The following is a 17,540-nucleotide window of genomic DNA, read 5'->3' on the forward strand; positions in this document are numbered from 1 at the left end:
CCACTAGTAATCCTATAATCAGCTAGATTTCTTATCCTTTATTTCTTCCCAGCAGATACTAAAAGTTTGAGAGAGCAAAGTAATAGGCACTTTTACTGTTTGTGTAGAATCTCTAGAATTTGATTTTTGGTGTGTAAAATTTTAGACCCAGACTTTGTTTGAATGTTCTTACTGCACTGGTTTATTATCTGGGTCGAAATAGCAACTGCCTCTTAGATATTGGTCCAAGACAATTGTATCACTACTCAGGGTAGCATGTCTCCTCTATCCTCCCACCCTTTCCATAAAGGGATCCTTCTGTGTTCTTCCTCTGAATTGTGTGCTGTCAGCACTGAAACTGCTATTGGTCCCTGTTTAGGGTAAGTAGTTGCAATTAGGAAATATAACTTAAAGTTTGTGGGGGTTTCGAAAAGGATTACCTCTGTGCTATTTATATATGTTTCCTCCTAAAAGTTCCTTCAACTTTATCTACATATATAAACCCTAAAGGCCTGGTGCACAAAATTCGTGCACTGGGCTGGGAGAGTTGTCCCTCAGTCCAGCCTGTGCCTCTCGCAGTCCGGGACCCCTCGCTTCTTACCGCATGCCTGCTGCCTGCTTGCCACTCACTCTTCTTGCTGCTTCTTAGCACTGCCACAGAGGCGGGAGAGGCTCCCGCCAGTGCCGATGCGCTCACCAGCCGTGAACCTGGCTTCTGGCTTAGCAGCACTCCCCCTGTGGGAGCACACTAACCACCAGGGGGCAGCTCCTGCGTTGAGTGTTTGCTCCCTGATGGTCAGTGCACATCATGGCGACTGGTCATTCTGGTCATTCGGCCGTAATGGTCGCTTGGGCTTTTATTATATAGGTTAGAGGCCTGATGCATGAATTCATGCAGAGGTGGGGTTCAGCTGGCCTGCCCTGAGGGGGGCCCATCCGGCTGGGCTGGCCAGGGGAAGGGGCCACAGGTGAATGGCCGGCTGACTCTGCCCCCAATCAAGGTGGGGTGGGGAGATCAGGGCCTGGATCAGGTTTGTGGGCTGTCGCAGTGTGTGTCATAGCCACTGGTTGTCATTCCGCTGTTCTGGTCACTGGGCTTTTATATATATATATATATATATATATATATATATATATATATATATATATATATTGATATATAGACTACTTTTTCATGAATTTAGGAAAAGATGAACTATAAGCAACTAATGAACTTAGGATTGTTAAGATTATGTTCTGAGAAGAAGTTTCAGGTCTCCTGGCTACAGGTTTCTGAAAAAAATTTTAAAAAGAAATTAAGACTTCTTATTTTCTGTGAACAGATAAGTTTAAAAAAAAAATTCTAAGAAATGATATTTGGCTACAGCAATTCAGAAGTAAGTAGTAATACAGATTGAATTTCAAATGAATGAATAGGGCAGCAAGGTTAAGATCACAGTAGATAAACAAGTTGGTGAAAAGTTTCACAAAGGAAACATGATTTGAATGGGAGTTTGAAAGACAAGTAGAGAATAGATAGAAGGGAGAATGGCTTTCGGGTGAGTGTAAGTACAAGGTAAGTTTTGGGTACATACTATGTATAGATCTATGTAATTGTAGGAGAGATGTTATTTATATATTACCTATTTCTATTTCTATTGGAAACTTTTAGCATTTTTTCTTTATTTTTGGTATTCTATAATTATACTAGTGGCTTCGTGCACTTTAAAAGGGAATTAATTAGAGGAAATATTTTAATATTGCTATTTGCCCTTTCTCTATAATGGAAGTGTCAGAGATGAAAGAAAATTAGTAAAATGTATATGAAAACCTTCCTCCTGTCAGAGTCTGGGCGTGCCGTGGGACCCAGAGTCAAGTCCCCATCCACCTGTGCGCACCTCAAAATCACTCGGGACGCAGACCCAGCCGGCCCCACCCGTCAAGCCCCGCCGGGCGAGGGAGGAGTGCAGCCTCAGGTCCCCCAGCCTGGCGGCAGGTGGGGGGCTCAGCCTCAGGTCTCTTGCCCTGCCCCTGTGCCATGTAGTCTCAGGTCCCTGCTGATCACTCGTTATTGGAACCCCTCCTCTGCTGTGGGTACAGCCATCTTGTGATGGAGTGAGGATTAATTTGCATATTACCTCTTTATTATATAGAATGAGGATATGCTTAGGTTTGGATCATCTTCCTCTTTGTACTGGAAGAACTGTTTCAGTTTGAAGATTCATGTATCTGTTTCTGAGAAAATTTCTGCTACTTTAAAAAAAAAAATAGATTCCTTCATGTTTTCCCTATTATTTCTTACTGAAATGTGTGTTATTTGGATGTTGGATCTCTTGAATTTCCTGATTCCTTGACTTTTCTTTCCTGTTTTCCATCTCTGTGTTTTTTGCTGTATAACCTTGGAGATTTCCTTTATATTCTGACTCTAATATATATTTTATTTTAATTTCTATGAGTTGATTGTGGCTTTATTCTTGGTTTATGGGTGTAAAATCTGGAATTTTAAAGTCTTTTCTATCATCTAGGCAATTTATTTCCTAAAGGGTCAGTTTTTCTTTTACCTTTGTCTTTCTCCTTTGTGTTAGTTTTTTGTTTTTTTTTCCCCACTACTGTCTTATAATTCTCAATTGTTCATAGATGGTTGAGGATGAGGAAATTAGAAGGCTGATTGAAAGTTCTGGTTATTGAAGGTCAACTGGTGACCTTGACTTTATTTAGTTTTCTGTGAATGGTTTGAGAGCTGCCTGTCAGGCCATGAATATTCTAGATGCCAGAGTAATAAGTGGGGCCAATATTCATCTTAGGAGGCCTAGTTCTTTTCATATAATATAATATAATATAATATAATATAATATAATATAATATAATATAATATATATATTTTTAGAAACATGCTATTTTTTTAAAAAATATTTTTATTGATTTTGTACAGAGAGGAAAGGAGAGAGATAGAGAGTTAGAAATATCCATGAGAGAGAGTTATCGATCAGCTGCCTATTGCACACCCCCTACTGGGGATCTGCCCACAACCAAGGTACATGCCCTTGACCGGAATCGAACCCGGGACCCTTCAGTCCCCAAGCCGACGCTCTATCCATTGAGCCAAACCGGTCCCGGCTAGAAACATGCTATTTTTTTATTGTTGTTATTTTGAGGGAAGGTTAGAGAAGAAAGGAGGAACTGACTAGACCGTTTTTTTAGAAGGTCTTTTAATGAACTCATCTGTCTCTAGTTCTCCATACCTTCCTAACTGTGGATTCCCTCTGAGGTTCTGTTGGGACCATTGCTTATCTCTCATCTCTGCCATGCTCCCTTCCATCTTGTATTATGGGCAGTGGTTTTCTTCACTGCTATTTTTTTAAAAAAAACCTTTTATATGGAAAGTTTCTAGTACATCCATAAAAAACTAGAGAGTGGTAGGCAAATCTGTCTGTATTTATCAATCAGCATTAGCAGTGTCTGCAGCTAATGTGACCAATATTGTTTTTATCTATTCCTCAATTCCCCTTTCCCTACCCACCAAGCCCCTTAGTTTTAATCAAATTTCAGATATATAATTCCATCTATTAATATTTCAGGATGTATTTCTAAAAGGCAGGGACTCCTTTTAAAAAACATAATGACAATACCATTGTATTGTTTTTTTAAAAAAATATATATATATTTTATTGATTCTTTACAGAAAGGAAGGGAGAGAGAGAGTTAGAAACATCGATCAGCTGCCTCCTGCACCCCCCCCCCCACTGTGGATGTGCCCGCAACCAAGGTACATGCCCTTGACCGGAATCGAATGTGGGACCCTTCAGTCCCAGGCTGACACTCTATCCACTGAGCCAAACTGGTTTTGGCAATAATCCATTGTTATAGCTGGCAAAATAAATACATCTTGAATGCCATCAAATAAGTATATTACTTTAGCTTTAGTTTTGAGTAGTTTGAAGTGGGATCTGAACAAGGTCCTGTCTGCAGCTGGCTGATAATTCTGAAGCTATTGAGTCCCTTCTCATGGAAGTAATCCGTTTTGCTTTGTTTAGACATTTTGTCTGATTTCAGGCATTCAGAAAATTTGTTTAAAACTGTTTTTCATTACTGCCTTTAAGGAGAGAACCTGAACAGGAAGTCTTTGTTTTTAATTATCATTGGTTAAAGTTATTATAAATGCTTTCCACATGTAAAGCATGAGTTTTATAGAGACTCTTGTACTACCTAGATCAAGCATGTTAAACTCGCAGTGGGCGGGCAGCATGTCTTTTTTAAATAAGCGAATTTACATGCTTGACCCAGATGTAACATGTTCCTGGGCTCTTTAAGTAAAAGATTAAGCTGTAAAACTGAAGAATAAAGGAAAAACTAAAGGAAAAATGTGTGGCTACCTTTTAAATTTCCATCAGGATTGGGTTATCTGGGCAATGTAAGTCTTTTAATAGCCCAGGGGTATTTTTATAAATGTGGCAGGCTTGTTCTAAAATCATGTTCTGTATATAAACTTGACGCGAACAGTAGCAGGTATTCTGTTATAGTCTGTGCTTCGTCACGGCGAATAGGGCGTGAATGCTCTCAGTGTACTGCATCATTTAGAATGCACCACGTCCAATTGTGACTCTGAAAGAACAGTCCCTTTATCTTCACAGTGTATCGGAGTGGTACAAGAAGGAACACTAGCTTAAAAGCTAACATTGGAAGTGAATAATGATGCATACAGATACATTTTGGGCCTTAAGCTAAACATTTTAGAACCATATGTTCCAAGTTTGTTGGGACCAAGAGGATCTCTAGTAGCTCATTTATCTTTATTACATTTCAGCAGAAAATGGTTTAGTTGTGCCACAGAACATCTAGGAAGTTTTAAAGTCCCCCAGTTAATCATTATATTCTTCATTCTATAATGCGCCTACTCAGGAGAACTTCATCTTAAAACCAGAACACTAATTATAAATTATCTAGACACTTATTACTGATTAAACTGTGGAAGCATTATCTTTTGCACTTTATTATCATGGATTAATTATAGTAGTTAATTTTGGAGTCCTGGCTTCTATCCCAGCCACTTAACTCTTATTTTATTTTTTAAAAATATATGCTTTTTATTGATTTCAAAGAAGAGGAAGCGAAAGGGAGAGATAGAAACATCAATGTTGAGAGAGAACCACTGATCGCTGCCTCCTGCACACCCCCCACTGGGGATCGGGTTTCCAACCTGGGCATGTGCCCAGACCTGGAATCGAACTGCAACCTCCTGGTTCATAGGTCAACATTCAGCCACTGAGCCGTGGCTGGGTGGGCACGACTCTCATTATTTTATACAATGGGAGAGAGAGAGGAGAGAGGAGGGGAGGGGTAAGGAAAGGAAAGGAAGGGAGGGAAGGAGGTATTGATCCAGGTGTGTACTACTTCATGTAAAATCTCATGCTTAAGCTTCATAGGCTAAGTGTTTGTAAGGAGGGAGAGGGCTCTGTAGTCTTGTGTGTTCTCATTCCCCAGAGATGTGCCTAGGACATCTCTGATTAATTCCTAAGTGAGAAAGCCACCGGTATACTTGAGCTTAAAAGGTGCTGTTTTTTTGTTTTTTATTTTCTATCTCTGAAAATTGTTGAGACAGTCTCAGTAATTTGGAATTTCTATAGTGGAGCACTTTCACAAAATGACAGTAATGGAATAAATATAGGTATAGCTCTAGTTTGGCTCAGTGAATAGAGGGTTGGCCTGTGGACTGAAGGGTCCCAGGTTCAATTCCAGCCAGGGGCGCAGGCTTGGGTTGTGGGCAGGAAGCGGCTGATCAATGATCTCTCTCATCATTGAAGTTTCTGGGTGTCCCTTCCTCTCTGAAATCAATAAAGAAATATATATATTTTAAAAAAGGAAATATTTATAGATATAAATTACTGCCCCAAAATTTAGAACACCAAATTTAAATACTATGGAATTCCTCCCATACCCACCCCCCTCAGCTGGATTAGATTTACTGCTGCAAACTTTTTTTTTTTTTTTTTTTAATATGTTTTTATTGATTTCAGAGAGAGGAAGAGAGAGGGAGAGAGAGATAGAAAACATCAGTGATGAGAGAGAATCATTTATCAGCTGCCTTCAGCATGCCCCATACTAGGAATCAAGGCCACAACCTGTGCATATGCCTTGACCTGGAATCGAACTGTGAGTTCTGGTTCATGGGTCAATGTTCAACCACTGAGCCACACTGGCCAGGCCAAACTTTTTTATATTGTGGCAAAGTATACATAACGTAAACTGAACCATTTCTAAGTGTACTGCTCAGTGGTATTACGCAGGTTCACATTGTTGTGCATCCCTCACTACCATCTATCTTTAGATCTCTCATTTCTCAAACTGAAAGTCTGTAGCCATTTAGCACTAACTCCTCATTCCTCTTCCCTACTCCTGCCCCTGGCAGCCCCTGTTCTCGTTCTCTTTCTTTCTCTATGAATGTGATTACTTTAGGTATCTCCTATAAGTGGAATTACACAATATTTTGTATCTTACTTTACTTAATATATTTTTATACTTCATGTATGTTGTAATATATGTCAGAATTTTCTTTATAAGCCTGAATAATACTTTATTGTATGTATATATGACCTTTTGTTTATCATTAGTCTGAGATGGACATTTGGTTGTGTCTATTGAGTACAGTGAGTTATGCTGCTGTGTGAGATAATCTTTTAAAACTTTCATTTGGTACTTCCTCAAGTTCAGAGGTATTTAATATTTCCTTCAGTCCCACATTCTGCCTCAGTGTACCTGCCAGCTTGGTACATTCCCTTGAGGGAGAGATTCATGGAGAAGTGGTTCTCAGCAGAGGTTGTGGATGACCTGACTGTCTATGTGGCCCCACCCCTGGAGATTCACTGGCATCATCTCCTTAAGCTGGATGTTTATAGGCGAGGGATTGAGTGTTAATTCTGGAATGTTTATTGGAAGAAATTAATGATAAATAATGTTGAATTGCTTGTCTGCTAAAAATGCATTTATTTTTGATAATTTAAATCAGTGGTTGCCAACCGGTGGTCTGTGGACCACTGCTCATGAGGTCCAAAAGGTTGGTGACTGTTTTAAATCACCTATGTTCTTGACTCTGAGACTTAGACATTTAAAAGATTTCCCTGGTCTTTAATAGTCCAGCAAAGTTCTGCTTTTTAAAGGAATGTCTGTTTTCCTTGCTTTTGTTGAGGTTTCCAACCATTTCTAAATAGGCAGCAAATTATATACATATATATACATACACACACACACACACACACACACACACACACACAAGTTCGTGCACAGGGTTGGGGGATAGAAGGGGTGGTGGTGGTTTCCCTCAACCCAGCCTGCACCCTCTCCAATCTGGAACCCCTTAAGGGATGTCCACTGGGATCAGGCCTAAATGGGCAGTCAGACATCCCTCTCAAAATCCAGAACTGCTGGCTCCCAACTGCCCACCTGCCTGCCTTCCTGATTGTCCCTAACCACTTCTGCCTGCCAGCCTGATCACCCCCTAACCACTCCCATGCCAGCCTGATTGATGTTTAACTGCTCCCCTGCCAGCCTGGTCACCCCTAACTGCCCTCCCCTGCAGGGTTGATCACCCCCAACTGCCCTCCCTTGCAGGCCTGGTGCCTCCCAACTGCCCTCTCTTGCTTGCCTGATCACCCACAACTGCCCTCCTTTGCAGGCCTGGTGCCTCCCAACTGCCCTCTCCTGCTGGCCATCTTGTGGTGGCCATCTTGTGTCTACATAGGAGCAGGATCTTTGACCACATGGGGGCAGCCATATTGTGTATTGGAGTGATGGTCAATCTACATTTTACTCTTTTATTAGATAGGATAGAGGCCTGGTGCACAGGTGGGGGCCAGCCGGTTTGCACTGAAGAGTGTCCCGGTTCAGGGTGGGGGTTCCCTTGGGGTGTGGGGCTGCCTGGGCGAGGGGCCTGTGGTAGTTTGTAGGCTGGCCACGCCCCCTGGCGACTCAAGCAGAGGCCCTGGTATCTGAAATTTATTTACCTTCTACAATTGAAACTTTAGCCTGGAGTGGAGCCAAGCCTTCTGCTTGCTCCATGGCTGCTGCCATTTCTGTTTGGATTTGTTTACCTTCTATAATTGAAACTTTATAGCCTTGAATGGAGGCCTAGGCTGGCTAGGGCAGGCAGAAAGCTTGGTTTCTTCCATTGCCAGAGTAACCCAAGCCTTCTAACTCATTAGAATGAAAGATGCTCTTAAAAAATTGTTTAATCCTTCACAGTGCTAGTTTTTGACCCTTCTATCCTGCTCTCTGTGGCTGTAGCCATCTTGGTTGGGGTTAATTTGCATATTCACGCTGATTGGCTTATGGGTGTGATGGAGGTATGGTCAATTTGCATTTACTCTTATTAGATAAGATATATACACACATATACATTAATGTATAATATTCTTATTGCTTTTAGAGAGGAAGGGAGAGGGAGAGATATAGAAATATCATTGATGAGAATCACTGATGAGCTGCCTCCTACACACCCCCTACTGGCGATAGAGCCCACAACCTACCTGTGCATGTGCCCTGACTAGGAATCCAACCACAGCCTCCTGGTTCATATATAGATTTTTCAGTCACTGAGCCACACTGGCCAGACCCCATTCCCACTTTAGGTGTTGGTCAAAAGCCTGTGCTTCTGACCAACATGCTATAGGTTCCAACTACCTCCTCAGATTCTATTAATTTGCTAGCGTGGCTCACAGAACTCAGCAAATACGTGTACCAGTTTATTAAAAGAAGTGATAAAGGATAAAGATGAACAGTCAGATGAAGAGATACATAAGGTGATATCTGGGAGAGTCCAGAGCAGGAGCTTCTGTCCCATGGATTTGGGTGAGCTACCAGCACCTCCCGGTGGGTACGTGTTCTCTACCCTGAAAGCTCTCTGAACACCCTTTGGAGTTTTATGGAGGCTTCAGCATACAGGCATGATCAGTTATTAGCTCCATGCTCAGCCTCTCTGCACTTTGGAGGCCTGAGGCTGAAAATTCCAAATTTCTAATCATGGCTTGGTCTTTCTGGTGATCAGCCCTTATCCAGGGGTCCACAATCAACTCATTAGAACAAAAGATGCTCTTAAATTGTTTAATCCTTCACAGTGCTAGTTTTTGACCCTTCTATCTTAGGAGACTGTGGAAGTGGCTGTGTCTTCTCAACCTTGGCCCTATTGACATTTCAGGGTGGAGATATACAATATATATATTTTTTTGCATATTAAAGGTTTATTCCCCAGTAATGAGCGGGACTCATTATGGAGGTAGAGAAATCAGAATTAAAGGAGGGAGGAGAGGAGAAAGGACCCAACTGGGCTGCCTCCACAGACAGAGATGAAGAGAGCCAGGGTGGATAATTCTTCAAAGTGGGGGCTGTCTTATGCATTGTAGGATGCTGAGCAGAATCTTTGGATTCTTCCCACTAGATGGCAGGAGTCCCATCCCCCCCCCCCCCCCCCCCCCGGTTGTAATAATCAAAATTGTCTCCAGACACAGTTGAGGAGTCTTGAGGGGCAAAATTGTCCATGATTAAGGACAACTGGTACAGAGAACATTGCAGCTTCACATAGGTGGTTACTATTGCCTCTCTCTGAGGAACTGCCAAAGTCCTCGGGTATAAGAGGTGTGTTCCTCCTTATTTTGGTGTTTGAGTGGATGACAAAAAAGGGGAGCTTGAGAAATGGAATAAGGATATCTCAGAGTCAGGGAGTGCACAAAGCTTTCTGAGCAACTGGTAGCTATCAGAAACCTAGTAAGTAACTCAACACATGTTCTTTCATGCATTTAACAAAAGTTTGTTGAATACCTAACCTCTACAAGGTACTATGGTGGACACGGTGTTTTATTCATGTTGAAATAAAGAAGTGTGATTGGTACTTCATGAAGATTAAAGTATAGAGGTAGCACAGGCATTCAGCAAAATATACAGGGGGTGGGCAAAAGTAGGTTTACAGTTCTGAGTATGGGGGACAGTTTATTCTTGTATTATTAATTTATTAATTATTGTATTTTCCATACATACAACTGTAAACCTATATTTGCCCACCTCTGTATATTTTTTTTAAATTATATTTTACATGTGATTATAACTAACATATGCATTATTGAAGGAAAAGAACCAGATGCTATGAGAGAATGGAAGAGGAGCCTGCTGTAGAGTGGAGATGTTGAAGTCATTAAAGACTTCTGAGCTTGTGTGGTTTTTATTAGGTTTGAGGAAGGGACTGACTGATAAAGAGTGTCCCAAGTGCAGGGAATAGCTTGTCTTTGAAGTTGCAAGACGTCAAGGTAGGAAAGATTCAGCTTTTCATGGAACTGAACGAATGGCAATTTGATTAGGGATGATTGAATGAGAAGGGAAAGTGGGTTTAAAATAAGTATGGAGAGGTAGTCATGGGCCAGATAATGTATGGCCTTACAGGTAAGGCTTGGGATGACATCTAAAGTGCTATGGGAAGGTCTGCAGGGTTATGAGCAAATGTTTGACACGATTTGATTGATATTCTAAAATGATTATTCTGGTTGCTGTGGAGTATGTTCTGGAAGGAGGCAAAATGGACTTAGGGAGTCCTAGTAAGATTATGGTCACGTAGCTGAAGCACAGTAGGTGACAATGAATGATAAAGGTTGACTACAGTGGAGATAGAGGGAAATGGACAGGTTCTAAGAAATTTTGAAGATAGCATTAACAAAAATTGATACTATTTTGAATGTGGGCGGTGAAAGAGGGGAAGGTGTTCTTAGTGACTTCCAGAATTGATGGGTTTAGTTGCCAGTATTGAGATGGGGGACCCTGGGTATGGGTATCTGTGGATGAGTGAGTATAGAAAAACAAGAATTTAGCTATCCAAAGGAGAGTCTAGATCAGGAATTACAGGTTGAGAGTCCTCAGCATATAGATGATATTATTGTTTAGGGAGACAAAGAATCTTGATGAGAATTGGATCCAGAGCTTATTCCCACGGAAATCTAATATTTAGAGGTGGATAGAGAAGAACAACAGGCAGAGATGGGGAAGACACTTGAGAGGGTAGGAAGCAAGTTAGGGTGTGATGTCACAAAAACCAAGCACTGTTTCAAAGGGCAAGTGGACGGGGTGGTCAGCTGTGTCTGAGGACAGGATATATTAGGAAGGCTGCTTTGTTGGTGGTGACTCCTGGGACGCACTTTTAACTATTCTGACTTATGTACTTGGGGGAAGGAGTTTTAGCTACCAGTTGAGATTGGGCTTCAAACAGGGAAAGAGCTTAAGAAAACTTGTTACCTGTTGGTTAGGGCAGCTTTCCTGACTTTTGCTGTAAGAAACACAGCCCAGAAATACTATTTATTGTAAAGGTAAACTCTGAGTACAGCTGGCCCTCGGTCAGCTCTTAGTGAATGGACTGTCTATAGCAGCAACATGTAGACACCAATGTTTACCCTACTCTCTCTAATATATCCTTTTCCTTAGTGTTAAAAAATGCTTTCTACTCCGTAATCTGTACTGCTTCAAAATACTGCAGATTTGTTTGGTTAATACCTCTATTCACTGAATATGGATATCAGAATTTGAAAATTTATATTTGGAGTGTTTGAGCAATTTTTCTAGACATCTCTTTTCAGTTTTCCTCCTTTTGTTTTACCTTAGATCTTAGCAGAGATACTCATTTTGTTAGTAATGCCAGGGAGCAGGCAGTTTCCATGGTAACTGGCAGACTGAGTTTGCTGTGGAAATTTCCGGAATTAATAGAGCTGCATTGCAGAAGGATGCATAAAGCAGTATTCATCTAGACATCCTAACAGTATGGACACAGAAGATTAGTTGCAGTGGTGTGCTGGGTATGTGTTCCATTTATTTTTCTGTCTAAAGAGCATTGCTAGCTATATATATTAATACATATGGTGAAAAGTGAAAGAGCTTGAGGCATTTTAGTATAAGTTGGCTCGATAAAATCAAGGATGCTTAGGGGAAAAAAGAAAGAAATTGGAAAGCATTTCTAGGAAATCAAGTTAAATAGATAGGAAAATGTGATAATGAAACAGAAGGAGAAAATGCACTTCACTTTGTTTACTAGTAAACAATAAAGGTTCTTGTGGGTGGTGGCTCTAGAATATAAAAGGAAAATCCTTAGGTATTGGAAAGTTTCAGGAATCAAGTTTTCATGCCTCGGAAGAAGACAGAGATAGGGGAGATATTAAGGAGGTTGGCTGCTGTCTTAATTACATAGTTATATGTATATTATGATATACATATATTGTAATGTGATAGAATCAGGGAAGGGATATCAGACCCTTAATTTCATTCCCTGTAGATTTGTGGAGGATTTTTAAGAAAAAAGCTTGAATTGTTTCTTGAGTTTTTTAAATTCTGGAAATACAGGGTTTGAGTGGATAAGGAAGTTTCTTGTCTTTCAGAGCTGATTATAAATTTGAAAGAGAAAAGGTGAAAAATGAGTAGGTATAATTTAGATTATTTAAAAGATAAACAATCTAGATGACAGTTATTTAGATCATGTGATCAGCAAACTATAACTCAGGAACCAAATGTAGCCAGCTGCTACCGTGTTTCCCCGAAAGTAAGACTGGGTTATGACAGTGGTAAGTTTTGACAAATGATGAATGATTCAAAGTAGATTTCCTAAATTAATGGAGTAGTGGCAATGTAGAATGTGTACAGTGGTGTGTGAAGCCACGGGTCTGAGACTTGACTCTGGGTAGAACCTTTGTGTCACTGTGGGAATACACAAGCCCATGCAGGAAGGGTCTGTGCTGTGTTCTTCGTATGTGAGTGCATGTGTAAGCCATAGTAACCGTAGTAGACATCTATCCTTCCATCCCTTGGAAGTTTCATTTAGCATATTGGTATATTTGGAAATGTTTAAGAAGTGATATATGCCCATGGCAAAGAGTCAAATAGTAGACGTGGGATTCCATGGTGGGTGCTGGAGCTGCAGGGAGATCCTCTTCATTATGTAATTTGAGGGGTCCTCGCCTAATGCCTATATCCTCACCTTTCATTTCATACTTAAAATGAAACCTCTGATTTAGATTCATGGAGATAATCATTAGAATGGTTAAGCAAGAATGGTTAGAAGTGGATTCAACTTAGGGTATAAGTAGTACAAGTTAATGTAATATACTTTTTAAAAAGTTATTGGGACTATAGATCAGGGATTTGCTGAGGACTCGGTGTTTCTGATTTCCGTATATGTGGATGCAGAGCAGTAACACTGAGCCCAGTCCAAGGTTTTCAGGCAGCTTCCTGGAGGACAAGATGGATGAAGTCTGTTTGCTTTCTCATCCGATCCTCTTGTCTGTGACTCTGTATGTCCTAAACACCAACTGAGAAGTCAGGAAGCCTGCGGGTGGAAGTTTTCTCTAACAAAGATCGTGTGCATTAAGTGCCACCCAGGGTGTCACATATGTGTAAGCTTAAATAGCTTCACGGAATGATTAAAATTCAACTACAATTAGACTTTTAATGTTCTTTTTTTTATTGGCAGCTATCTAGAATATACATAAGGAAATAAAATGGGATAAAGTTTAAAACATGTAGCATCATTAGCCTCTGAGTCTAGCCACTAAATGCTCATAGCAATACCTAGTCCTCATGATGACCGAACTGCTACCAATGCCCGCCCTCCTCCCCACTTAGATACCCAGGGTGTGGGGTGGTATTCCCCCCTGTGAGGATCAGTGGGAAATGAAGTATTGTTAGGGGCTGTATTAGAAGTGTGTTTGCATGTAAACTATAATTGCAATAGGAAGTTAGGCATGAGCAGAGCAGAAAGCCCCTGGTATGTAGCAGTGGACAAAACTGGGGACTAAGGACATGCTAGGGGAGGAAAGGTCCTGGCTCCCAGAGTGACCTTTCCTCCCCTAGCATGTCCTTAGTCATGTGGTAGCCCCCCTTAGGGGAGGAACAAAGGGGTCAGAGATTAGCCTCTTTTAAGTCCCATACAAGCCCTTGCACGACCACACCCTTAAGCCACATCAAAGTCAAGTCAGTGAGGTTATGGCCACATTAAATCTTAGCAATAAAGCCTAGGGTCTGTTGGCAGAGTTTTGGTCATAGCAGAGAGAACATCTAGGCCTCAGTTGTGATTCTGTTTCAGACCCAGAAAAGCATTAAGGCCAGGTAGCGTGATGCCATGGCTGACAGCAGGACCAGCTGCGGTGACTAATGCCCTTCCCTGGCACAGACCAGTCAGTAGTGCACAGGACTTTGAAAGGACATACCGGGAAAGCTGATGAATATTCTATTGAGAACCTCCCCCAAGACCCCACTTTTGAGAGTGGATAAAAACCGTCAGGACGCAGGACCCAGCATGCTCATTGTCTCCTTCTCCCCATATCATTGAAGACTGTAGACAAGCCCCATGCCTTTCCCCAGGGTCCCACCCCTAGCATACTTCTGCCTTTCCCTCTCTTCTCCCAGGTGCATTCTTTCTGCTTTTCTTTTTCTTAAACTCCTAGGGCCCTTCTGTAACTTGTTTCCTAAGTCCAAACAGGGCCCTAAATGAGAGACCAGGTTCCTTTGCCTGGAAAGAAGAGGTTTGGGAGAGTAAGTGTTCCCTTAAATAAACATTTGGGAGAGGTAACCCAGTCATTCTTGTGGCATCCCTTTATAAAGCTAGGGAATGTAGTCTTGAAAAGGAATATGAAGATATTAACCCATGGGACATACACCTACTCTGTTTATATTAGTGAATATGGTGGTAAGATACAGTATGTCCGTTAATTAATTTTTCAAATTTGATGATTCAAATCAATAAGGTTGATTGATACATATATTTTTAAATGTATTTTTATTGATTCCAGAGAAGAAGGGAAAGAAAGAGAGAGAAACATCAATGATGAGAGGGAATCATTGATTAGCCACCTCCTGCAGCCCTTTCTCCTTGCCCCCCGGGGACCAAACCCCAACCCAGGCATATGCCCTTGACTGGAATCGAACCTGGGACCCTTCAGTCTTCAGGCCAACACTATCCACTGGGCCAAACAAGCCAGGGCAAGAGTCCTTTTTTTTAAGGCATCAGCCTTCTCACCTACAAAACTGGCAGGTTTAGCAGACTATTTTGAAGGCACCTCCAGCACAAGAGTTGTGTGGGTCAGAGTCATTCCTGCCATCCCTGTTTCCACTGGGAGCTAGAATACCAAGTGGGAATGCACACTGGAAATGGTATAACCAGGTAGAAAGAAAAGCATTGAGATTATCATGAACACGGCAGTACACTGAAGTGCTAGTTCCTAAACTGTTGGAATCACCCGGGGATCTTTAAAAGTATGGTTTCCTGCCTCTTGTCCCTAGATATTCTGATTTGATTGCTGTAGGGTCTAAAAAATTCTCCCCAGATGATTGGAATGTGCAGCAGAGTTTGTTAACAGCTGTACCCGGATTGTGGACCTGAAATAAATAATGTTGGGTGAGGTAGGAAAAGAACTTTTTTGGAAATGGGGCTTATAGCTCTTGAGATTTTACCTTTGATAATACAGTTTGCTAAGTTAGGAAAAGATCTATATTTGGAAATAAAAATTGGTTTGCAGAAATGTTTTCTTCAAAGAATGGAAATTGGTTTTATACATTCCATTAAAGCTGTGTTATGGATTACCTAAATTTCAGCCTTTCCTAATTCAGTGTGTAAAAAATCAAGATAATTCAAACAAAAAACTCCCAAAATCTGGAGGTCAGACTGTTTTAGTAAATTATGAGAAAACAAATTTCCCACACAGTAGTCGCTGCTAGCTAAAATCAGTAAATCAAACCCCATTTAAAATGTGGAAATTGCTTTTCAATGTTTTAACAGAGAGAGACTGAGAACACACAGCATCGAATCGTCAGGAAAACTGAAGATCTCCCCGGAACAGCACTGGGATTTCACCGCAGAGGACCTGAAGGACCTGGGAGAAATCGGACGAGGAGCGTATGGTTCTGTCAACAAAATGGTCCACAAACCAAGTGGACAGATAATGGCAGTTAAAGTAGGTGAAGCACAAAATTATTTTTGGAACTTTAATCTGTTAGGTGCAGTTTCTTGATGTAGTAATACTACTATTCTGTTCTTACTACTCTGTGGTAAATGTGGGTGTCTATACAATTGTTTCTTCGAATTCTTTGAGGGTGTTTTGTACAGAGCTGGTCTTATTGGTGGCACGTTTTCTATCTCTCCGGAACCATGATTGTATGAAGTATGCATGTTCACTGCACTTTTGGCATGATGCATTAACATGTTTTAAACTTCAGGCCCTTCCACGGCCCAGGTGAGTTCAGGCCGGGCGGCTGCCCCCCGGGAGCAGGGCAGTGCTGCAGTGAGCCAGGCGGGGAGCTGGAAGAAGAGGCAGCGCACTGGGTTGGGCAAGGTGCGGGGCTAGGGCTAACAGCAGTCTTACTGAAGGTTTCCTGGAAACCACGCACATGCTGTTGCCACTAACCTCAACCTTACTCGGTCCTGACCGGCTCGGCTTCTGTTTGTTTATTTCATCTCCACTCAGTACTGCCCTGTTCCCTGGTTTGGAAGATGTATTAAAATGTATATACCTTGTGATAACGCTGTCACATTCTGTTCTTATTGTGAGTGTCATGCCACTTAATATGTTCATTAAAAAAAAAAAATTTAAAAAAATCAAAGAGCGGCCAGAAATGGAGATTGGCCCATAGATTGTACCTGGCAGGCTTGTGTTGGCACCTGTAATGAACTGATGCTTTCCATCCCACTCTTAGTTGGCCTATATAATTGTAATTTGTTCACTGTTTGTTCCAATGTTTAATGAATATTTGTTCTGTGTACGATATTTTAGGAAAATTGACAGTTGGGTGGGGGGGAATTTAAAGAAAAGTAAAAAAAATAAGATATGGATATACTGTCATTGAATTGAAAGTTCTTAGAGTGATAAGCAATGTTCCAGTTTGTAAGAACTGAGAATGGGTTTGCAGACTAAACTAACTATCTTCCTGTCAATTCCCTCTTTTGAGAGTTTATCACAGTGGCTTGATGAGAGGAGGAGCCTAAGTTTCTGACTTGATTTTGGGGAGTGGATTTATATTAATGTAAAAGGCTGCCTGTGTTGAAGTTTATTGTGAGCAAAATGTTACTATTTTAGCCTCCTTCATTGTTGAACATTTCTTTTTTCTGGGTCATTAAAACTAATGAGAAATTAATGATGGAAAACTATGATTTTCTCTGTAGGTTCTTATCTTGTTCATATTGTCTAATGTGATGAGATCTATAGACTTTTTCTCAGAAAGGGACAGACATGTATGAAATTTTGCGTATAACCCATAGTCCTCTAACGTTGAAGATGCTAAGACCTTTGCTCTGGATTATCTGTTGAAATAAAATGTTGTTTTTCTTAGACGGAATTGTTTCTCTTTTGATTTTGTGCCACTGCAGAGTAAGTGGAAGGAAAGTCATTTAATTTAGACTCTTCTGCATGAGTATTGCTTTGCCCCATGTTGTCTGTTCATAACATCTGCTTTTACTTAAGGGAAATCTGCCCTCTGTAACTAAGTTCTGACCCCAACACTAGGAAAAGCACTATTAAGTAGTCATGTCCTGCTTTTTTCAGTGTATGCTGTGTGTATTCCCCTGTGCTAATTCACAT

At 41.0% G+C, this 17,540-nt stretch overlaps 1 protein-coding gene across 5 annotated transcripts in view; it reads left to right on the forward strand.

Moving 5' to 3' along the window:
- MAP2K4 (mitogen-activated protein kinase kinase 4) overlaps positions 1 to 17,540 on the forward strand; it is a 97,386-nt gene that overhangs the window by 37,691 nt on the left and 42,155 nt on the right. For 4 of the 5 annotated variants that reach the window (XM_084862640.1, XM_084862641.1, XM_084862642.1 and 1 more), the window contains one exon: positions 15,746 to 15,920. The exons of the other annotated variant lie outside the window; for it this stretch is intronic. In XM_084862640.1, coding sequence (XP_084718766.1) covers positions 15,746 to 15,920 — 175 coding nt within the window. The remainder of the gene's footprint in view (positions 1 to 15,745; positions 15,921 to 17,540) is intronic. 5 annotated transcript variants of the gene reach the window in all.

Source organism: Pipistrellus hanaki, assembly GCF_964339955.1.
Source record: "Pipistrellus hanaki genome assembly, chromosome: 16".
Lineage (NCBI taxonomy): Eukaryota > Metazoa > Chordata > Mammalia > Chiroptera > Vespertilionidae > Pipistrellus > Pipistrellus hanaki.